We start from the raw sequence: 24891 nt of genomic DNA on the forward strand, positions 1-24891 counted from the left end.
TCCTTGTGTCTACGGAGCTCAGGCAGGAAAAGCCCTAGGCAATGCTGGTCTCAGATGTCAATGATCCTAGAGAGAGGGCCAAATCCCTCATGGAACAGACAGTGAAACTCCCCAGATCTCATAGTATACTAGGCAGCACATATGTAATCCTCCGATGTCTCAACCTTTGTGTGGCATAATCGGCAGATCCTGGGTCTCTATATGAGCTCCTCGGCTCTGAAGACGCGCTCAATTCTTCTTGTCTCCACACTGAGACAGTGGGATGAAACCTGGCCAATCACAATCTGCATGGCATGGGACATGTGAACACTCAAGTAGCCCAGTTGCTGGATGAATCCATCCTCAATGAGCGCGAGGAAGTTATTTCTGTATAAGTGCATCTTCAACGGGACCTCCAAAGGTGTGATCCATGTGTAGTGGCTCTAGAGGCTAAGAAGATCTAACCAAATAACCTTCTTGGTGTCCTCCAGAGAGAGCTGGAGAAACGTGGAATCCAAACTGTACTCAAGGGGTGGGAGGCGGTCCATGTGGAGCCCAAATCCTGAGAGCCAAGTAGAAACTCGGGCATACCATATTCCACAATGGCCCTCGAGTGCTGACTGTCTAGAGGACTCTAGGGCAAGGCAAACCTCCGGTACCTATGAGAATCCATGTAGCTGATCTACAGGTGGAGATCCATGTAACAGATGTAATAGAGGTTTGTGACTGATCCACTACCATCGAGACTGTAGCAAACTTTGCTTGGATAATCTGGTGTGGGACTAATGGTTTGTTGCAGATCATACAGGAGAGCATCATTAGCTGGGGCAAATGAAAGAAGTGGTGGCAGATATGTGGAGTATGGTGGTGAACTGGCAGGTATTGGGAGATTAGGATCCACATCCTAGAGTTGGGGGTAGATGTGGTCGGAGTAAACAGGGTCAAGCTTGTGGACCTAGAGGCTAGATGTAATGTGAGATGGGGGGTGGTGGCGGGGACAAAGGTGGTGTGCAAGTAAGAGTGAAAGAGAGAAAGAAATAAAGAAAGATATATTAAGCGTCTACTGAAGACCCAATAGGCCTATGAGACCAATAAGAGAGAGAGGTGTCATCATCAAGAAGAAGCAGGTGCAGCAGTTCAGGTTGGTGGCGCTGAATTTGAGGAAGCCAGCGCTGCAGGCTACGTCCAGGTTGTCCAAATTTTCCATTTATCAATAAGGCTTAAATTTACATATAAGTTTAAAGACTTCAATGCTTAAGAGCTGGTTCACATGGTGAGAAGAAGGCAGAGGTGTCATCATCAATGAAGCAGGTGCAGCAGTTCAGGTTGGTGGTGCTGAATTTGAAGAAGCCAGCGCTGCAGGCTACGTCCAGGTTGTCCAAATTTTCCGTTTATCAATAAAGCTTAAATTTACATTTAAGTTTAAAGACCTCGATGCTTAAGAGCTGGTTCACATGGTGAGAAGAAGGCAGAGGTTTTGAGATGATGTGGCAACCAGATTTCGTGGGTTGTTGACCTGGCAAAGGCTGAGTTGGCAGATTCATGAGAGGAGCAAGGGGAGTAGGGGGATGTGGCAAAGAAACAAAGTTTAGAATGAGTTATACAACTTAAAAGTCTGTCCCCCCAAAAAAGCATTAGCTTTCCCACACCACCCACAGGAGATTTATTTTATCACTTGCATTGAGGATATCTATCACACAGCTCTGTCCCATCACACAAGAGAGGCAGAGAGGACAAAGGATTCTACATGTGCATAGAATTTACGAAATAGAGTAGCAAACTATACTCCATTCCTCGGCACACTAAAAGATCCAAGCATGCATTAACCTTTTTACAGAAGGGTTCAATCCTCTATGCAGATAATCGTTTATGAGGACCAGAAATGTGTCTATCTCCTTGCATAAGATCCAAGACCACATAAGAGATGACAATGACTTTTTACAGAAGAGTTCAATCCTCTATGCAGATAATCGTTTATGAGGACCAGAAATGTGTCTATCTCCTTGCATAAGATCCAAGACCACATAAGAGATGACAATGACTTTGTACAATTTATGATATAATATATTCTGTTCCTCTGCACACTAAAAGATCCAGGGATGCATTAACCTTTTTACAGAAGAGTTTAAAGTTCTATGCAGATAATGGTTTATGAGGACCAGAAATGTGTCTATCTCCTTGCATAAGATCCAAGGCCATGTAAGAGATGACAAAGACTTTCCACTCTGATCACACTTTCCATTCTGTGAGCATAGATGACCCTTCCAAAATATCTATAGAGCTAGCAGTTTCAAATAACGGTAGCAGTTTCCCAATGGTAACAAAGCCGTCATAAGGAACCCCAGCTTCCACGTTTACAAATTAGGCTTTGCAAATAATTTTCACTATCTACAGACATATCTCAATGTAGCAGCTCCCAAATGATACATAAGCTTCCATAAAAAGCATAGAATAAGAAAGCATTCTTACCCATGAGGGTCATCTATTTGTGTATTCAAAACATAATCCACTTTGGTAGAGTTTCTCTTCCAAAATTTGAGACATGATCCTCCACCAATTTCAACCTCTCCAAGGCGGCATTCAGCTGTTGCCATTACAGAGCCGTCCTTCGAGAAAACAACATGGGTGACAAATACCTGCCAGACACCACTTGAGTTGCATACAGACACAAATACTTCTAAGCTTTGAAGCAATACAACATGATACCTTTCAAGCATGTGCAATTCTTATCACAGATGAAACTTCATAAATACCAAGTTGATCAATTAATAACCAAACGGCATTCTGATCATCATACTTGCATGATCACATCAAGATGCAACAATAAAAACTAGAACCTCAAAGAAATGGCTTAGCTGCAAGCATATGTATTACAATCAAACTCGTTTAGAACATTGTGTACATAAACAAAGCACATGAGTAACAGAAATCTCGGAACTTGGGTAAGTACATCAACAGTGTTTACACACTTGGCTAGCCCAGCATGCAATAAATGCATATCCACCACCCATTGAGAATTTCCTGGGTGATTTGCCTGTTCATCCTCTTTTCCAACCGTCCATCACACTCGAGTGTGCGTATACACTAGTTATGCCATGTGTTATTATTATGACAATAAGTGTTTATATATGCCACATCACAAAACCTACACAACTTAAGCTCGTGTGCACTTTTCAATGTGCTGTAATTTTGAGGAAAAGCATGAAATTGGGGAAATTACACACTGAAGCCAATTGAGTTTGACTAAGGCAATCAAGTAGAGAAAATGGAAGGAAAAGAGAGGAGGGAAGAGAAAGGAAGGACAAAGGAATAGAAAGAAGGGGAAGGGGGGGGGGTGCGGTGGGGGCGGTGGGGGGTGGGGGCGCATAAAGAAAGATATATTAAGCGTCTACTCAAGACCCAATGGGCCTATGAGACCAAAGTGATACAATAATGTCCATGGCATATCTCATCATGGAACGGAAACTAAATTGAAACAAACAAAACAGAGCTCTCTCACTGGAGTGATACAAAACTATCCATGGAATTTCATCATGGCACATGAGAGAAGCATCAGCCCCCAATAGATGGTATACCACTCTCCAAAATAGCAAGCATGGGGCTAATGAGTATGACCGAGAGGTCTCCCTCAGCTATTTCATGTGGAAAGGTAGCTTGATGGCGGTGGAGCATGTCCTAGATCTAGAGCTGATGAGGGGATCGTGGCCAACATCCGGGGGGGTCGGGGGCGTCGGGCACACTGGAATGCAGAGGCCAATCCAAGGTAACACCTTCTGGGCGATGTGGGGTCCGGAGCAACCCGAGATGGGTCCACAACATCCATTGTATGGGTCTCCTCCACATCCTGGGTTCGGAAGAAGCTGGTGATGGTTGGCTGGCAAGGGAGGGGTCGGGGTGGCTGGGGACGAAGCTCTCTCAAAGAAGTGTCCCTGTGTTTGCAGAGCTGAAGCAGGAAGAGCCCTAGGCCACGCTGGTCCGGGAAGTCAATGATCCTGGAGAGTGGACAATCATGATACAGACAGTGAAACCTCCCTCGGATCTCATAATATACTGGGCAATGGCACATGTAATGCTCCTCTATCTTAAGCTCTGTGTCGCACAATCGGTAGATCCTCTCCTCCCTGGGTCTTTGTGTGAGCCCCTTAGCTCTGAAGACGCGCTCAACTCTACCTGTATCCACTCTGAGGCGGTGGGATGAAGCCCGTATCTAGCCAATCGCATTCCACATGGCATGGGACAAGTGAACACTCAGGTAGCCCGGCTGCTGGCTGAATCCATCCTAAGTGTGAGGAAACGAGCTTTGTAGGAGTGCATCTTCAGTGGGAGCTCCGAAGGTGTGATCCATGTGCACTGGGTGTAGAGGCTAAGAAGATCTAACCGGATAACCCGCTTGGTGTCCTCATGAGAGAGCTGGAGTAAAGGGGAGTCAAACTGTACTGAAGGGGTGGGAGGAGGTCCATGCAGAGTCCATATACTGAGAACCAAGTGGAAACTAAAGCATACCATACTCCAGGGTGGCCCTCGAGTGCTAGCTGTCTTGAGGACTCCATGGCAAGCCTCGGGTACATGTGGGGATCCATGTGACTGGTGCAATGGAGATAAGTGACTGTCTGGGAGAGTGCATCCACCACCATCAGGGCTGTAGCAAACTCTGCTTGGATAATCTGGTGTGGGACAGACAGTATTTTGCAGATCATACTAGAGAACATCATGACCTGGGGCCTCTCAACTCGCTGTCAATCCTCATCGGATAAATCTAGCCCCCAAAAGGTTGCTCCATACATCAACGCTGGTGTGACGAGGGTGTTAAAAAGCCAACCCTTTGTCCTAGGCTCCTCAAAATGTGTCGAGAAGCACTGCCGCTCAAGTAAGCTCAAGGCTGCATATCCCCGTGTCACTCTAGCATGTGTTGTGGGAAGCATGGTCAAACATGGGCTACTGAAAGTGATACAAAGGTAGACATAGGATGAGACAATCTCCACACGATCGCCTCTATATGTGAAGCTCAATCTGGATGTGCAACGGCGAGAGGTATTGAAGACCATTACCTTGGTTTTACCAAGGTTAACAGAGAGGTCCCACTAACTGCAGAAGTCCTGTAAGCATCCAACTGTCTTTGAAGCTCCTCAGCAAAATCTGAAAGGACAATGTCATCCACATAAAGTAGTAGGGGGGATCAATATGTCTACTAGTGTGGGACCAGCCCAGCCTAATCTGTCAATGACGCTCGAGATCTCATCAATGTAGAGCCAAAAAGAGTGGGTGATTAAGGTCAGCCCTGTTTCACTCCAATGGTGCTAGAAATCTCATGTGATGTACCTAAATAATCTTTCACTCATCCGGTGACGGACTCGTAGAGGGTGATGATGCTCCAAACCATGTCAGATGGGCCTCCTCTCTCCTATAGACGGTGTAGGAGGCAAGCTCGGGGTACAGTAGCAAAAGCTTTATGGAAATCCACAAAGCAACAGTACATCCTCTGATGTTGCGCTCTACCCTCCTCGAAAATGGCATGCAAGGTGAAGATGTGGTCAAGGGTACAGTAGCTCCTCCGAAAGCCCGCCTGACCTGAGGCTCTGCATGCTCTGCATCCATGTCTCTCTCTGAATGAACTAAGCTCCACCTGTAGCACCAATCCATAGAGTTTGGCCAATGCGTGGCCAGTCACGATCGTCCTCTAATTATTAGGATCAAGTGGATCTCCGGCTTTGAGGATGGGGGTGATGGTGTTAGCGGACCAAGAGGGTGGAAATCCTTCACAGAGGGCTCTATCGAACATGTAGGCTAGTAAGGGTGCCAAGGTTATCATTGGCATGTGAGATGTACTAGCAGTGAGCCCCTTGTGATCCTAGGCTCGCCCATTACATAGTCTACGAATGGCCTTGAGGACCATGCCCTTTGTGAAGAAGATGGAGGTGGTGGGGCGAGGATCTAGTGGTGGGGTAGAGGTGCATGATGGGGGATATGATAGAGGGAGTGTCATGTGTCCAGGTAGGTGATAGGTGTGGGGGGGCGATGTTCTCAAAGTTTCCTCCAAGCCTTTTTGCAATTCGGCCCTAAGAAAAGTCAATATAACTCATCCTCTTTCCGAGTGTAGAACTCTTGTTTCTTGTGTTGGGTGAGGCGTTGAGAAATCCGTTGCGCTTGGTGCTTCGTGATTTGCCCAATCCGTACTGCATGCTTAAGATGGGAGCATGTGGCTTAACATTCATCATCATACCAACAATTCTGGGGCCTGAAACCACAAGGTGGCTTGGCAGTAGACCGCCATGTGCAAATGAAAGAAGTGGTAGCAGATGTGTGGAGTATGGTGGTGAGTTGTGATGTGAGGGTGGGTAGGGTAGCAAATGAAAGAAGTGGCAGCAGATGTGTGGAGTATGGTGGTGAGTTGTGATGTGAGGGTGGGTAGGGGGACAATAGGTTTGTTCCACATCCTAGAGTTGGCGGTAGATGTGGTTGGAGTAAACACGGTCAAGCTCATGATCAAAATGGACTTGGGTGTAATGTGAGATGGGAGGTGGTGGTGGAGGGATGGGTAGTGTGCAGGTAAGAGTGAAAGAGAGGTAGGCATGGTCAGCCTCAAAGGGGGATGGCAAGATGGAGAAGTGCCAAAGCGGAGATCCCATCAGGTAGTCCACGGTATTGATACCTCCTGAGTGAGGGAAGCACGTGAGGGCGTCGGAAGAGGCCGCTCTCGTGGCATATCTTTGCGTGCCCTCAATGTATCTGCAAGAAAAGGGGTGGGGGGGGTTTCCATCCACTCCTATCATCTAGCGAAGCGTCATGGCATCTGCCTTGGGGGAAGCCCCCACCTGTAACCCCTGCACTCGCACATGGAGGACTCTATCCTTGCGTCTCCTCCTCCTCAAGAGTCTCATGTGTGATGCTCTGTGGGGGTTTGTGCTTCTTCACCACCTCCACCCAATCTTTCTTGGTGGTCCGTAGTTCTTCCCGAAGCCTTCAGATGCTCCCAGTCCGTCCTTAGACCCTCAGTTCCCTGTCCTCCGCTGTATGGTCCTGGATAGTAACATTTAGGGCTTCCGTTTCTGCCATGAGTTCCCCTATCATTGGGGCAGCCTCTGGCATTACCTATTGGTGCATTTGGGTCTCTTTCAACATTCGAATCTCCTCCTCCTATTGGTTCACCTTTGCTGCCAGTTCTTCAATTTTGTTATTCTTGCCCTATCTCTCCTTGCGGAGGCCTTCCAACTGTTTTTCATGTTGGTTCACGGCCCTGTCCACCACCTTCTTCTGCTCGCCCCAATGCCTTCTTAGTGTTGTCCTCCACAGTCTAGATATATGCTTCCAGCTCTTGTAGGTTCATCTTGGCTATTCCCCCCTAGTTGCTGCATTGGGAGCCTGAGCAGGGTGGGTGGGATAAGGGAGGCGGAGGGAGTGCAGTGCAGCAGGTCAGCACAGCAGAGGGGGCGCAGCGCGCAGCATTCAGGCAGAGGGAATGCACGCAGCAAGCACCGGGCGGGGGGGTGCGCACAGCAGCATATGCAGCAGGGCAGCCACCAGCAGCACGAACACACACACACACACACACACACAAAGAAAGAAAGAAAGATATATTAAGTGTCTACTAAAGACCCAATGGGCCTATGAGACCAAAGTGATACAATAATGTCCATGGCATATCTCATCATGGAATGGAAAATAAAACAGAAAGAAAACATAAACATAGCTATCTCACTGGGGTGATACAAAACTGTGCATGGAAACTCATCATGGAATACTAAGAACATCGAAACATGAGAGCAACATCAGCTCCGAGTAGATGGTATACCACTCTCCAAAATATCAAGCATGGGGCTAATGAGTATGGCCAAGAGGTCTCCCTCAGCTATGTCACGTGGAAAGGTAGCTCGATGGCGGTGGAGCATGGAAACTCATCATGGAATACTAAGAACATCGAAACATGAGAGCAACATCAGCTCCGAGTAGATGGTATACCACTCTCCAAAATATCAAGCATGGGGCTAATGAGTATGGCCAAGAGGTCTCCCTCAGCTATTGGAGGTGGAGCATGTCCTAGATCTGGAGCTAGCTGATGTGGTGATTGTGGCCGACGGGGGGGTTGAGGGCGTCAGGCACGCTGGAGTGCAAAGGCTCGGTCCGAGGTAACTCCTCTCGGGCGAAGAGTAGCTCGTGGAGGGTCCACAAGATCCACTATGTCGGTGCCCTCCACCTCCTGGGTTTGGAAGAAACTGATGATGGTTGGCTAGCGAGGGAGGGGGCGGGGTGGCTGGGGCTGGGGCTGAAGCTCTCTCAAGAAGGTGTCCCTGTGTCTGCGGAGCTCAAGCAAGGAGAAGCCTAGGCAACGCTAGTCCTGGAAGTCAATGATCCTGGAGAGTGGACCAAATCCCTCACGAAATAGACAATGAAACCTCTCGCAGATCTCATAGTATACTGGGCAAAAAGATTACATCATGTCCATGGAATACATCATCATGGGTACTAAAAATAAAAGAAAGGAACAAGAGCTGAAATGCCAAAGCTGATCCCAATACAAAGAGCATCAAGCTCTCGCATCAACTTAAAATATCCCACATAAGGTGCTCCATCAAGGTACCCAATGTAGTAAAGCTGACACGAAGGGCCTATGAAACCATGAATAGTACAATGATGTTCAGTATTCGGAGTTTTGCATGTGTGCACCAGCCTTTGTATGTGTTTATGTTTCCATGTGTGCGTGAACCCACTCTTATGAGTCAATAAGATAAGTGTGCCACATATCATAATTCATTAGTCTGCATGTGTGTGTTGACATGTGTCCTGTGTATGTGTCAAAAGATAAGGCTACTCTAAAGCCTATAAATTCTCGGACCTTGCTAGCCGAGACGCCTTCATAGACACATGGACAGCTTTCCAAGGGGAGAAGATATACCTAGGGAATGATCTCACCCAAACCCAAGTAGAGCTCAGATGGGCGAACATGCCCAAGGTGCACGAGGCCCGCAAGGCGGGGAAGTGAGCAGTATACAGGGACCAGTGAGTCATCATCACAGAGTGGTGTCCCAAATAGGGGCGCGGGGTCTGTGGGACCATACACCTGGAGTTGGCAATTTGGAACTACAATGGGACACTATGGTCGGACTGTGGACATTGGGGGACTTAGAGAAGTTTTCACAGAGAGGGACATTATCTTCTTCACAGAGACCCACCAGAGCCCGGAGAGAGGGCTATGAGTGGACATCCGCCTACCGAGAGGAGACACGCACATGTGGTGGGGTATGCAGGTCTGGCGGAGTGGCGGTACCATTCAGGACACATCTACAGCCCATGATCACCATAGTCCGCAAGGACGTAGAGGCACATTGCAGTATGTTACTTCCCACCTAGGAAGTCCCCATATTCTGTTCTGGAGGAGAGAGGGCAGTTTTATCCCCTCCATGCAGACATCATTGAGTTCTCACGCTTGGGAGAAGTTATCCTGTTAGGGGACTTCAACGCCAGGACTTGGAGCGAGCACGCATCTGTATATGACCAGGAGGAGCCAACCATGCAAGAGATAGACTCAGAGGAGATCGGCATTCAGCGAGCATCACAGAACAGAGGGGACATTAGAGCATCAGGGAGAGAATTCCTCATGCTGGGGTCCACACATGGCTTACCCATCTTCAATGGGATGTCCCGTTGGCCTTCTTCCAAAGAGTCCACATGCTTCCCACATGGTGGAGGCTCAAGTACAGTGGATAACCTAATGGGATCTCCGACTTTAGCCACATCCATACATACCTTCACCATTCCCACCCGCCCACTTGGAACCGACCATGCCTCTCTCTCCTTCAACCTTAGCTTTTCCCGACCATGCTCACCACCACCACCCATCTCCCATTACACACCCAGATTCGCTTCCACCATGATGGGGACTCCAGTTACTCCGACCATCTCTACCGACATCTAACATATGTAGACCCCAATCTCCCACTAGCCAACCTCATCTCTCAGCTCACCACAATCTTACACACCTCTGCCATAGCCACATTCCCATCCATCAACAAATCTACCGCCAGACCCCCCACCAGCTAGCTCCTCTGGAGCATCATCAAGAACATAGATATCCATATGCAAAACATTATCATCAACATCCTGCAATACCATAGAGAAAGAGAGGGAAGAGGAATCGACACATGAATCATATAATGTTGATTCAAGTATTTCATGAAGGAGAAGAGTGAAGTTTTTACTCATTTTCAGAATTTCAGAGTGATGATTGAAAAGCAGACAAGGAAGCATATAAAGTGCCTATGGACAGATGGAGGGGAAGAGTACTTCTCCAATGAGTTCTCTAATTTCTTACGGAAGAATGGCATTCAGAGACAGTTTACATGTAGATACACTCCGCCACAAAATGGAGTTGCTGAAAGCTGAAAAACAAGCACATTGCAGAGATTGCGCAAGCATTGATGACAGAGAAGAATATGCCGCATAGCTATTGGGCTGAGACTGTGTCTACAGCAGTTTATATTATGAACAGGACTCCTACTATAGTCATACATGATGTAACGCCAAAGAAGAAGTTTACTGGCAAGAAATCTCATTTGTCTCACTTGAAAGTTTTTGAATGTATTGCATATGTGCATGTGCCAGATGAGTTGCGTACTAAGCTGGAAGAGATATAGATGTTATAATCCTGCTACACGTGAATTAAGGGTAAGCATGGATGTTGTATTTAATGAGATGAGTAGCTGGTATGCTACTGAAAAAAGATGTTGAAGACTAAGCGGTCGTTTGAAGACTACTTGCAGGTTTTTGCTCCAGGTGGGTGGATCAATCCAGTTGGATGGCTTTGGAAGCTGGTGTTGTATCCTTTTGATCCAGGAGGGTGTTGAAAAGCTAGATGGTGCCTTTTGTAGCTGTTAAATAAAGTTGTATAGAGTGATTTGTGGAAGAGAGGAGTTTGGAGCACAAAGGACACAGTGAAAGTGTTTCACCTAGGGGGGTGGACAATATGTGAGGAGAATCCCAAGCCCAAACCAAACACGACATATGTATGGATAAAATGTACATATGATAGTACATGATGAATCCAAGGTGGAAAAAGTGACGTGACAGACTAGTGGATTTGCGTAGGTGTGCCAATGAAACAAGAAAGTGCATGGGAAAACGAAGAAGACAAGCGGCGCAACTTTCCAAAAGAACAAAAGCAACAACGGAGTTGAAGAGGGAGAATTGGGAAGTTTTTGGTGTGGTTCATCGAGTGTGTGGCTAGAGTGACCACCAGAGAGAGTGACTGTAGTGGAGTGGACTCTTGCAGGACAGTTTTGTTTGGTTGAAGCTTGCAAGCTGGAGGACTTGCTAATTTTTTAAGATTACAGTGAGAAGACCAGTGCCAGATCCTTGTATGGTTTGAGTGTTTTGAGGATCTAAAAGTGTCAGAGGACACAGAGAAGAGGAAATCTAAGTCGACTGAGTCAGTTTGGTCAAAACAGTCAGATTGGAGTCAGCTACAGTCAGCAAAGAGTCTATGGTGTGATATCTCTTTGAGATTAGAGCAGCCTGAGAGTTAGGTGGAGTCAGAGAACACGTGAGAGGAAGTTTTTGACTCAGTTGAGGGAGCTGAGTCAGCCGGGTTTGTCTCAGTCAACTGAATCAATATCTGTCAAGTTCAGTTGACAGATATCAACTGAAAGTCAACAGAGGGTCAGAAGAGTGTTCAGTGAGGTCTTGGGGTTGTGGATTTGAGGTTAGCTTATGCTGGAGGATTACAGAGGATCCTCGAGGACTCATTTCGGACTGGGATCAGCATCAGCCTTCCAAATCAATTTACAGTCAACTGTATGTCAGTTGGGAAGGATTTAGGTCAACAGGGTGTCAGTTGAGGTCAGCTAGGCTATAATAGTGGAAAATCAGAGGTGCTGGAGGTCAGATCTGACTTGCGAGGCAACTGGAGAAGTTAGCTCGGTCAAATTGGAGAGTGTTGTGGTGTCCGATTGCGTCAGCTCAAGAGCTGAGAATAGGTGCAAGGTTGATTGGTGCCCTTGGAGCTGGGATCTTAGCGTCCTCCAGTTATGATCCCTTTACTTTTTCTTCTTGTGTGCCTGTTGGTGGTGTTATAGAGGCCATCACCCAGCAACCTCACACCGCCTTGTGGTGTTGTTCAGAATGCTCAGGATCACAAAGTGTGCACATTATGGAAGGCTTTGTATGGCCTTAAGCAGACTCCCACGTCAAGAAAACAGAAGAGGATTTGTTGATCATCGTTTTATACATTGACAACCGCTACTCAGTGGCCCCGATGTTGAGAAGATTTCAGTCTTTAAGGCTGAATTACAAGCTTCTTTTGAGATGTCGGATTTGGGCCCGTTGCATTTTTATTTGGGCATTCAATTCTTACAGTGTAATGATAGGATAGTCATAAAGACTACTTTAATCTTGAGGATTGTAAACATGTGTCTACACTTGTTGAGACAGGTAGCGTTCATGATTTTGGAGAGCCTTTTGATCAGACACTATATCAGTAGGTTGTTGGATGCTTGATCCACTGATGCAACACACAACCAGACATTCAATATGGGATGTCCCAATTGAATAGATTTATGCATTGGCACACTGACAAGCGGTTTTCCGTTACGTGCAGGACACCCAGTTCCTTGGACTGTTTTATCCCAGAGGGGGTGAGCCATAGTTGCATGCCTTCAGTGATTCGGACAAGGCAGAATGTTAAGACACCAAAGTGTCCACTAGCATTCTTGGTTGTTCATGCATATCTTGATTCAGCAAGAAACAACCGACAACGGCCACATCTAGCTATGAGTTTGAGTACGTGGCAACATTTACAGCTACCATTGAGTGTGTATGGCTTGGACGCCTTTTGGCAGATCTTAGTGTTGACACTAGTCCTCAACTCCTATCTCCACTGACTCTCAGAGTGCATTGGTAGTGGTGAAGAACCTAGTGTTTCATGCTCGCACAAAGCACATTAAGGTGCATTATCATTATGTCAAGGAGAGTCTCCATGCAAGAGAGATAAGCTTGGTTTGTCTCTACACATAGCAATGTGGCAAATTTAGTCACAAAGGCTCTCGCTCATGAAAAGCTCGAATATTTCCACAAAGCTTTAAGCTTATTACCTTTTGGGGATTGATCACCCATATCCCTTCACATCATCATTCCAAGGGGGTTGTTGATATCTATGTCATGGGCACAAGTGTGTGAACAATCTAGGACTGGCCAAGGCACTTTTTCCCTCACTAGGAGGTTTTTTCCCCTACGCATGGGAACACTCTATCTCACTTCTCAAAGTGTGTGTGTGAAGTGACTTTTGTACTTTAGGCCACTCTCACTTATCTTTTGTACTAGCATTGTGGTCACAGTTGCATAGAAACGCGTTTCATACAGGTTCGAAACGTACGAAACGTTTCGAAACGTTTCGTCCTGTATGAAACGCGTTTTTTTCATCATCAATTTTTTATTTTTATTTTTTTTTATTTTTTGGTTGTGTACAATGTAGAGACGGATTGCATTGAGAGTTCTCTCCCAGGATTGCAGTTCAGGGCCTTGTGAGAGAAACTGGAGTACATGGGCTCTTTTTCACACGAAAAAGAAAAATAGACTCTCCTCAACACAATTGGAGAGGCTTGTCTTTTGTCATTGCAATCTCTGATTGCTAGAACAAAAGGGTCATCCCATTGAGCCTTGCCAAGTGAATCCAGATAAGATTGATATCATGAAGTGCAAGGAGATTCCCGACATTCCTCAGGAGGAGAGAGACATCTATTCTATGCTCTATGAGGAGATCATGGCTCCGGCTCGCACTACACGATCTTCTCGAGAGGCTAGTACTAGTGGTGCACCTGCACCTCTAGAGGATGAGGCATTTGAGGACTCGGCTACCGGCAGTGACCTTGAGAGTGAGGCTGCAAAGGCAGAAGATGCAGATGAGGATGAGCATGAGGATGCAGATGAGGATGCAGATAGTAGCTAGCAGCTGCTGCCAGTATCATTTTATTTGGACATGTTATTTAGTTTGAACTTTGGACATGCTATTTATTTTGATCTTGGATTTTGAGTCATGACTCATCACCCACGTGGTGATCCTTCTGATTTCTGTTTAGTCATCAGTGATCACCCACGTGATTTGTGATATCATCATATCTTACATGTATTTTGTTTTTATTGAAATGAATTCAATGTAGTCTCTTATAAGTTATGTCAACAGTTTTTTCTTTTCTATATTTCAAGTAAAAAATATACATGTTTTTTCTATTTTGTATGAAACCTTTTTGTACCCGTTTCTTACCTTTTATGAAACGTTTCAAAACGTATGAAACCCGTTTCATACCTGCCGTTTCTGAAACGCCTGGCAACTATGATTGTGGTACACTCAACTATCATACAATATTGTGCCTCCTTGCTCCCAACTAGTTCAGAGTGTGTTTGTGTTGTGCATTGCTACAAACCCTAACCCTAACCCCAATAAATGCAGCAAAGATAACATCGACGAAATCTGTCGTGATAGTTTCTAAAGCCTATGTCTCCCAAGCATCTAATTTAATTGCATTACAAATAACATCAGATTAGAGGAATCAAGAACACACTAAAACACTTCATACTCAAAAGTTTTGTTGAATTCACAATCGTACAGGTTGGACCACAAAATCGCCCTAAGAAAAAGCTGGAGCATAATCCATCAAAAAGGACAAACTATGACCCTTCAAGTATAGATGGATTTCATGGCTGTAAAACCATTTTTCCTAGAATAACTCATCTCTATCTAGATTCATAATCCACAGAAAAAAAATCTAGGGACTCTGTAGTCCAAGAGAGATAGTAAACTGAGACATTCGTTGGTCCTAGATCTGCCCATATCCGCCACCAGGTTCACACAGTACACATAATCACAGTCTGCTCCACTCCCAACTTCTACACAAATTTTGCATTAACAAAGTTGAAAAAATGTGAATAGCCTTTCCCAACACTGATCTACACATCTGTATTAGATCGTTGGGACCGGAAAACTGCCATGTTGAAGTTACATTCCATGCAAGCACTATGATCTAAAACTGTAGTATTTATGGAAGTAATGTTAGGGTTACCTTTCACCTCACTCACATGAGCTACACCAGCCCTCCCAAATGTTATGGAGGTTCTGCTGGTTCATCTCGGCCTTCTTCAAATTGGATTTACCCGAAGTCTGGGTCTAGTTTTCATTTCATGAAACTTTCCCAACCTTAAGCTTGTGTTTCCGCTAGGAAGCCCACTCAGCGGTACTAGTGGTCTGAGGTCTCGAGAGACATTCTTCTAATTATGGCACGCCCACTGTCTCTCCATATACCTAGTAAACTGGATGGCATCCTGCAGTGTTTTGCTATGATTCCTTCTAACCTCAAGCTTATGATCTCGGGACAGCCCACGGATAGTATCCATACGCATCATTCGAGACTGCAACTCTCTAAACTCTGTAAGAACTTTTCTAAAGAAATGTACATGACCATCACATCCAACTTTTCTAAAGAACTCTGTAAGAACTTTTCTAAAGAAATGTACATGACCATCACATCCAACTTTTCTTCCGCCTGAGAAAAATCAGCCTGAAACTGAGCCTCAAATTCAGTCATAAATAGTGAGTTCCCATGGGTTTATTAGTGATGAACCTTTGCCACCTGTATCCATCTGCTTAGTGCTTGCCCTAATTAGCCCTGCCAGATTAGGCCCTAATCTCCAGGATTAGTATTAGGTGCCTGGATTTATAAAACCCGTTTGTAATCATAGACTTTGTATCTTTTTGATGATTTAGTTATTTTTCTCTGGCACAAAAGCCCCCAAAAATAGCATTCACCCAAGAACATAACCTTACAGGTTCAGAATCAATAACAAGCAATGCACCACAACCAAGCATAATGGATTAAAAAACACCACCCAAGGCCAAAGAACTCCATTATTGAGTTTTCCTTGCAGTCTCCAGTGCCTTGGAGGAACTCAGGATTAATGCTTACCTGAGGTTCATTTATGCATGCCTTCTCTGATCCCTCCCTTCCCTTCCCATCACTTGAAACATAATTGCGTGGAGATATTTGAACCTTAACAGAGGAAAAACAGTATATTAAGGTACATGATGTCAGAAAAAATAAATTCAGAAAATGGCGGCCTTACATGATATTTAACAAATACACGCACCTCTCCAATCTGCCGATCATGAAGGGCATCATAGAACTGAAGCGACAAGTCTTCTGCTGGTAACACCAGGTTTCCTGCTCCTGGTTGGATGGCTACTGTTGTTAAATCAAAGGTTCTTGCCTTTGTTGGTATTGAGATGGGAGGCTACACATACAAACCATTCAGCAAGCTCACAAACTGCCCATAGTTGCTTAACAACCAAAAGGAAAAGCTCAAAATTAAAAACAAAATTATCTGGAATGAGGCCATTTCAAGAAATTATGTCAGATGCCAAATCAATAAATTTTTAGTCACCTGCACCCACGGCACTTGGATGGCATCTGGGTAGCACTTGGACATATTTGTACCGTAAGTGCAGGTTATTTGGGTTAGACATGGGCACTGAGCATTTTTGTGAGCCCTAGTCCAGGGACTAGTTGCCAGTCACCAGCAAGGCAGGCCAAGGTAAGTCAAGGAAGTCACCAGCAAGGCAGGCCAAGGTAAGTCAAGGAAGTCAATCGACTCAAGGAAAATAGCACATAACAGGTATATGGAAAAGACATGTGCCATAAGACTATCAGGCTGAATTCCCGGAAAAAAAAGACTCTCAGGCTGAAGCTGCCAACAGAGAGGAGGTCCATTTGAACACTAGAATTGCATCCCCAAAAAGACTACATGAGGAAGATGGTTCAAGTCGTTTCCAAAAATCATCAACTTAAGGTTTATATAGTCACAATGTTTATGAAGCTGACCTTGATTCCATGAATACTTTTCTGAACAGCCATTGTGCCAATGTTGACCAGTCTGATAGTGTTGTCAGCACAAGAAACCTGACAAATAGTAAACGATCAAGAGAATTTAAAAACTCCTAACAGCGTATAGAAAATTCCCTCAGAGGAGTGGCCTGCTGCTTGAACTTTTCTCAAGTAGTTCAAGACTAACTGCTCAATGTTTCTAGTGTGGCATTATACAGTGATGGAAAGCAGCAAAAACCTTCCAGAACCACATCTTCAAGAGAGTGCAGGAAAAACTTTTAAACTCACAGAAAAAACAGAAGCATCTGAAGACCCGGCACAATGTAAAAGTGAGCTTCCAAGACGAGGTAAGAACTGCCGCTTGCCTGTTTCCAGTTGCCACATCACGAAAACGGCCTCTTTGCCTCCTGAAAAGGAGGAAAATCAGTTGCAAATCTTCCTTAAGACAGTAGCATTGTGCATTTTGTGACAGATATTTGAGTTGGATGCACACTATTTGTTCCATGGTTAAGAGAAGCGGAAGGAGAAGCATAAACCAAGAAACTTTTAAGGGGGCTGAAACAAGGAAATGCCTCAACAAGGATATGAAAGCAAGGGGAATGGGAGGAGAGGAAGAGAGAATGAAAAATAATAGAGATGACGAGATCAAGAACCAAGAAGGAAATCAATGAGAAAGCACCTGAGAAAATAGAACTCAAAGAAACGACAAGAAAAGAAGAAGTTGAGGGAATGAAAAAGCATAGAACCCAAAGACAGAAGTCCAAGCAAAAGAAATTTGGAAAGAGACAAGTCAAAGAAGCCGAGAAGAAATTAAAAGAAGCATGGAATCAAAAATCAAGCCAACAAAATCATAGAAAATACCAAGGAGAGAGATCAAAAGTATAAAAGAGTGGGAAAGAAGATGGAGATGGAGAACAAAGCCGAGTAACAAAGAAACAGAGAGTCCAAGAGAAGAAATCTACAATGAAATGGGGAAACAGCAGATGCTGTTTAGGAAACAGCCAAAATATGATAGGTGTTTCTGCCTGGACATCCCCAATTCAGGGCATTTACCATAACTATGATTTGTTCCGTAAAAGACCTTCCTTACCAGAAAAAAGATATGCCCCATCCACAGAAAAGATGAGGAAATTCACTTGATCTGAATGCCAATGATATGTGCTCAATGCTGCTGCATCATCATGGCCTCTGACTCCCCTATTCGTGTCGAACTCCTTTCGGTTGATCTGTTTTTGCTCTGTCTCCTTCTCTTTTCCTCGTGTAGGTGAAACATAAGAAAGCTCCCCCACATTCTTCCATATAAGAATACGACCATCCTTATCACTTCCAGCAACCAAAGTCTCCGTTGGATCAAATGCCAGTCCTTGCAAGGCCTTTGTGTGATGTAAGAGGGTTACTTTAAAGGAATTTACACCTTCGATGCCTTTTGTGGAAACTCTCCATACCCATATCTTCCTATTATCAACCATTCCCACTAAGCCACCAAGTTGACTACAAACCAAGAGTTGAGGAGTAGAAACCTGACCCCATGCATCAAGTACAAAGATTAAGAGGAATAGCAATGTGATCTCCACTTGCAAAACAGAAGACGAATAGTACACAAATGCAATTTACCTTTGCAAGGTGTGTAGACAAAGGTTTCCCATTGGTCAGATTATGCAAGACAACAACGAAACTTGGTTCATCAACTTGGTTTTCCTTCTTTGCATTCATTTCACCATTCTTCCCATTTGACTCTTCATCCTTATGAACATTGTGCAGGCATTTGTCCCATTGAACTAACAATAAACCAATGCATTGCTTGGAGGGTGCTACTGATTCCAGTTTAGAGAGTCTGGGAATAACCTGCAAACCATTATCAACCAGTCTACGTTAGCCTACACACATGGAGGTCACTGTGTGTGAAAGCCTCACTGCATAAAAAACCATTACTGCTAGTTTTTGTGCAGCAATCTTATATATATATATATATATATATATATATATATATATATATATATATATATATATATGCATCGTTTTAACCTATTCAATACGATCTCGCATCCTATATTGTATATTTTAGATACATGTACATACCATTAAGAACACAGGGGATTCATTCATAAATATGTAAGCGTAGCACGTGGGTTCAACCGAAGGGGTTTATAAAATCCCTTTTTTACACATTTTTTACATATAGAGGGGTACCATTTAAAGGTCATATTTACACATTGAATAGAAAAAGGGTGTGTTTTATTCATGTATATATATATATATATATATATATATATATATATATATATATATATATATATATATATACCTAGATGAATCCAGGAACATGCCCAAATCTTATGCCATAGGTTTATAAAAACAAGGAAAATTAAATGTCAAAGCCAGAAAAATGTGTCATGCAAAAAGCTTTTCTTCCAGTGAAGCATGCTTGCTTAAAAAACCATACACTTTGTTGAATGCTATCGCACCACACATTGTGATAATAAATTAAAGGGGAACACTCCTACCACTAAAAGAGACCTTACTACCCTATAACAATGTCAAAGCTATCGCACCACACATTGTGATGATAAATTAAAGAGGAACACTCATACCACTAAAAGAGACCTTACTACCTTATAACTAGCACTTAATCCTACTGAGAGATGGTAAAAGAGAAATATTCTACTTTGATATAATTTACGAGATGGGAACACTAGCCTAACTCTCTCGCACACTAACAATGCCCTAGAGGTGATGTCAACTAAGGTGGAAATGCCATCCATTCACTGAACGTCTGCTAGTTGCCACTCACTCCTACAGGCCTAAAAAGGAAAACTGGTCAGCCAGCATACAAAAGAAAGCTGCTCAGTCAGCCTTCAAATAGTCATTTTGAGACTACTAAATCCTCTTACCCTCACTCTCACAGCCCAATCTTCTGGACCAACATTAAGCTCATGTAGGTGCTCAATTCTAGACCCTGTCCAACTCCTTTATTTGACAATTTTGCCTAAATCTTTGCTCTGTAGTGTAGGACCAACTCTTCGTATGCATCTGCAATGTGTTCAAATTGATGCCTCATAGATGTGTTCAAAAGTGTAGTCTAACCAAGAAGATCAATTTGCCATACTGATTTCCCCATCTAATCAGCGAGCGTACGTAGCTCGATCGAATTCATCACCAAGGATGATGTCAGAAGCAGCTAGGGTAATTACCCATTGATGCAGGCAGCAGGTTTACAGAGGCAACAAGACGGAGGTCAATATTGCATGACCATGCTAATGACATTCAAGAAGCCCAGTGCACCAGAGATCTTTGTTTAAGAATTATTATCAAAGATGAGACAAACAGTAGGTTGAACATTTTCTTGCTTACAATTTTGAGGTTCTCAAACCTCAAGGTCAATCCATGAAACCCTCCAATCACATACTTCAAAAAATTCCAAGACAGCAACCTAACAAGGTTGATAGCATCTTCCCTACATCTTCAGGCATCATTAGGATGCAATAAACTGGCTTTTGTCTTCTTCTTGATAGCCCTTAGATTGAAGAAGAAAATTAAAATTACACATAAGCAAAAGAGTGCAATGAACTCACCATAGAAAAAATTGGTCTGCCAACATTGACAGTTCTAATCAATGACCCTGTCGTGAAATCCCAAAACCGTACAGTCCCATCCAAAGAAGATGTCCAAACATGGCTTATCACAGATTTAGCAGCTCCAGAATAATGCACAACATTTACACTCGTGACTAATCCATTGTGCCCTTCAAGTTGATTTACCTTGTACAATATAAAAATATAGTCAATCAGAAACCTGCAAAAAGATGAAAGCCTCTCTCTCTCTCTCTCTCTCTCTCTCTCTCTCTCAGGACATGGACTTGTTGTATACAGATTTGTCTGATAGGCCAATCTGGCCTTCCGTAGATGTTAATATATCTTTTCTTTTCATTGTTTCTTTTCTCTCTCTCTTTTTGGCCTCTACATTGATGAGATCTCAAGCTTCATTGACGGATTGTCCCACACTGGCAAGCATATTGATCCCCATACTACTTTGTGCAGATGACATCATCCTCCTCTCAGATTCAGCCGAGGGGCTTCAGAGACAGTTGGATGCCTTATCGATAATAGGACTTCTACACTCTTGGTAAAACCAAGGTAATGGTCTGCCCCTTCACATCCAGATTGACCTTCCCATACAGGGGATCCTGCGGAGATTGTTTCTACCTTGGTCACTTTCAGTGGCCCACGCTTCACCATGCTTCCCGTAGCACATGCTAGAGTGACACCGGGATATGCAGCCTTGAGCTTACTTGAGCGGCAGTGCTTCCAGGCACATTTCTAGGAGCCCAGGACGAAGGGCTGCTTTTTGACACCCTCGTCACACCAACCTTGATGTATGGAGCAACCTTCTGGGGGCAGATTTATCCAATGAGGATTGGCAGCGAGGTGAGAGGCCCCGGGTCATGATGTTCTCCCGTATGATCTACAGCAAACCATCAATGCCACACCAGATTATCCAAGCACAGTTTGCTGCAGCCCCCATTGTAGTGGATGCACACCCATTGCACATGGATCACACCTTCGGAGCTCCCAACGAAGATGCACTTCTACAGAGATCACTACCTCACACTCACTAAGGATGGATTCATCCAACAACCAGGCTACCTAAGTGTTCACATGTCCCATGCCATGCAGATTGCAATTGGCCAAATACGGGTTTCATCGCACCGGCTCATTGTAGAGACAGGTAGAGCTCAGCGCATCTTCAAAGTCGGGGAGCTCATATGGAGACCCAGAGAGGAGAAGATCTGCCAATTATGCCACACAGAGGTTGAGACAGAGGAGCATTACATATGCCGCTGCCCAGTATTCTATGAAATCCGCAGGAGGTTTCATTGTCTGTTTCGTGAGGGGTTTGGTCCACTCTCCAGGATCATTGACTTCCCGGACTAGTGTTGCCTAGGAAGACATAGTCAACCCTTGTAAAAGAGCCAACCGTCCTGAATGGTGTAATGATCCAGTTCGGAGTAAAGGGCCATATTGTAAGGAGTTCCAAATTCTGGACAATCTATATATTGTGTCTTCATACTATCTAAATCTTTCCCTTGTATCTCCAACATAGTGGCATTCCTCCAACTTGTTGAAACAACTGACTCCACCGGTGGGCACTTGGCATAGTTTGTAACCACTTCAAGGCGTGGTGGTTTGTTTTCAAGGTAAATTCCCTTCCATAAAGAAAAGGTTTCCAGCGCTTCAAGGTTGTGATAACCCCCCTAGCAACTCTTTGTCATATACAGCCTTACCTGTGACTGAAACTTTCTGTCTTCTAGTCTTCACTCCCTTAAGCAAATCTATCAATGGTACTGCAAGGTTAGAAAACCGATCCATGTGTGAACTATATGCTTGGCACAAGCCCACGAAGGAACGTATCTCTTGGGCTGTCTTTGAAACGTCCCAATCGAGGATTGCCTTTATCTTTTCAGGATCAAGGCAAATGCCATTGGAACCCATCACATAGCCCAGGTACTAGACCTCTTGAACTCCAAATATGCTCTTCTTTGCATTAATGTAGAGTTTGTTGTCTCGCAAAAGCTGCAAGACCTTTTGCACATCTTTCACATGCTACTCATCAATGGCAAAAAAAAAATAAGAATGTCATTCAAAAAAATGAAAAGGCATACCGATGAGTACGGTGAAGACTCGTGACATCATCTTGTTGAATGTCGCTGGTACATTGATCAAACCAAAAGGCATGACCACAAACTCATAATACCCTCGTGTGTGGGAGTGAGAATTAGGGTTAGGTTATTGTTCATGTGGGAGACATACACAGAGAGAACAAGGGAGAGAGAGAGAGAGAGTTGTGGGGATAAGTCAACTCATGAGGCATGAGTGTGTGACTCCCCTATCACACATGTATATTGCACTAGTACACATAGTGCACTTAGTACATTAAAAGTACTAAGTGTACTATGTACTATAACTTATGGGCTTGTACACACTATAAGGGTGGGCATAATGCCTTTACCCCAACAACCTCCCACTTAAAGGCAAAGTGCCCTTAAATGAAGGAAAAGAAAAAAATCAGCATGTACATGATAATATACAAGGCCAAATCAAGGCTGAAACTGGCCTCATCCAATGCCCATCAAGTGTCTGCAATGAGCAAACCGCTCCGGAGGCAAACTCTTTGTCAACAGATCAGCTGGGTTGTCATCCGTGTGAATCTTAACAAGCTGAATTTGCTTGTTCTCTATCACCTCTCTGATGAAGTGATACTTCACATCCACATGCTTCGTCTTTGCATGAAAGACAGGGTTCTTTGCCAACTGAATGGCACTCTGACTGTCACAATGCAACAATGGAATATCCCCCGTATAACCCAAATCAACCACTAACCGAGATAGCCATAATGCCTCCTTGCAAGCCTCTGTGGCTGCAATATACTCGGCCTCTGTAGTAGATAAGGCTGTACACTTCTGCATCCTGGATATCCATGACACAGCACCTCCTGTGAATGTAAACACATAACCGGTAGTAGACTTCCGGTTATCTGGATGACTGGCATAATCCGAATCCGTGTAACCATGCACTAATGCATCCTGTTTGCCAAAACATATGCACATATCCTATGTGCCCTTCAGGTATCTCATGACACCTTTCACTGCTTCCCAATGCTTCTTGCCAGGGTTGGCCATGTATCTAGAAACCACTCCCACTGCAAATGCAATGTCCGGCCTAGTAGCAACCATGGCATACATGAGACTGCCACAAGCTGAAGCATACGGAATCTTGGCCATATCAGCCCTGTCACTATCCGACTGTGGGCTGTCCATAGCACTGAGTTTCACATATGGAGGCAAAGGAGTACTAGTCTTCTTCCCCCCGTCCATATTGAACCTCTGCAAAACTTTGCCAATGTATTCCTTCTGAGACAAATACAACACATGCTGATTTCTGTCCCGAAGTATCCGCATACCCAAAATGTGATTTGCATCACCCAAATCCTTCATATCAAAGGTTTGATGCAGCCTCTGCTTCAAGGCATCCATCTCTTTACGAGATTTCCCGGCAATCAACATATCATCAACATACAAGATGAGGATCAATAGACTGCCATCCAAAGCTTTCTTGGTGTACAAGCAGTGATCTATGTCACTTCTCCTGAATTTCTGGGATTTCATGAATGTATCAAATTTATGATACCATTCCCTTGGTGCCTGTTTGAGCCCATAAAGACTCTTTTTCAGCTTGCATACAAGCTTCTCCTTTCCACTCACTGCATAACCCTCTGGCTGCTGCATATATATCTCCTCATGGAGATCACCGTGAAGAAAAGCAGTCTTCACATCCATCTGAATCAAGTCCAGATCATCATGCGCAACCAAAGCTAACACAGCTCTAAGTGTGGTCATTTTGACCACTGGAGAGAAGATCTCATCAAAGTCCACACCATATTCCTGCTTGAAGCCCTTAGCCACTAACCTGGCTTTGTATCTTGGCTTTGCATCTGGTGCAACTTTGAGCCTGTAAACCCACTTGCATGGCAAAACCTTCTTGCCTGCAGGCAAATGCACCAACTTCCAAGTTCCATTTTTATGCAGAGAATCCATCTCTGACTTCATGGCACGCTCCCATAGAGCTTTGTCTGCCCTCTGTAAAGCCTCCTTATAACATGAGGGCTCCCCACAGTCAGTAAGCATAAAGTAGTCAACCCCTGGAACAAACCTGTCAGGGGCTCTGGAGGGTCTAGTGGACCTCCGTACCCAATGACCATCATTTGCAGGTTGCTGTCCAGCCTGCATATCACCCATTGGTGGCTCCTGTTCCATGCCATAAGGCTGAAAAATCATGCCCGGTATCTCCTCCAACTGTGGTATATCCATAGGGATATCTTCTGCCATCTCTGGCTGTCCATTTGGACCATTTTCAGCACCATTTAAGGGCTGGTTTTCCTGCTGTAATGGCTGATTTACAGCCCTTTGTTGTTGTCCATGATGTCCATCATCATCAAAGATAACTCTGCTAGGCTCCTGTTGCCTTGCAGGCTCCTTATACATGCATGTTTCATCAAA

At 44.4% G+C, this 24891-nt stretch overlaps 1 protein-coding gene across 1 annotated transcript in view; it reads right to left on the minus strand.

The window, feature by feature from the left end:
• Positions 1-24891, minus strand: part of LOC147621388 (uncharacterized) — a 73489-nt gene that overhangs the window by 11556 nt on the left and 37042 nt on the right. The window contains exons 2-9 of the mRNA XM_086824146.1: positions 20411-20596; positions 18453-18683; positions 17929-18358; positions 17127-17245; positions 16836-16913; positions 16105-16248; positions 15924-16007; positions 2449-2615 (exon numbers count right to left, since the gene is read on the minus strand). Coding sequence (XP_086680272.1) covers positions 2449-2615; positions 15924-16007; positions 16105-16248; positions 16836-16913; positions 17127-17245; positions 17929-18358; positions 18453-18683; positions 20411-20596 — 1439 coding nt within the window. The remainder of the gene's footprint in view (positions 1-2448; positions 2616-15923; positions 16008-16104; positions 16249-16835; positions 16914-17126; positions 17246-17928; positions 18359-18452; positions 18684-20410; positions 20597-24891) is intronic.

Source organism: Cibotium barometz, chromosome 30 (assembly GCF_041138505.1).
Source record: "Cibotium barometz isolate CiBa-2024 chromosome 30, ASM4113850v1, whole genome shotgun sequence".
In the NCBI taxonomy this organism is placed as follows: Eukaryota; Viridiplantae; Streptophyta; class Polypodiopsida; order Cyatheales; family Cibotiaceae; genus Cibotium; species Cibotium barometz.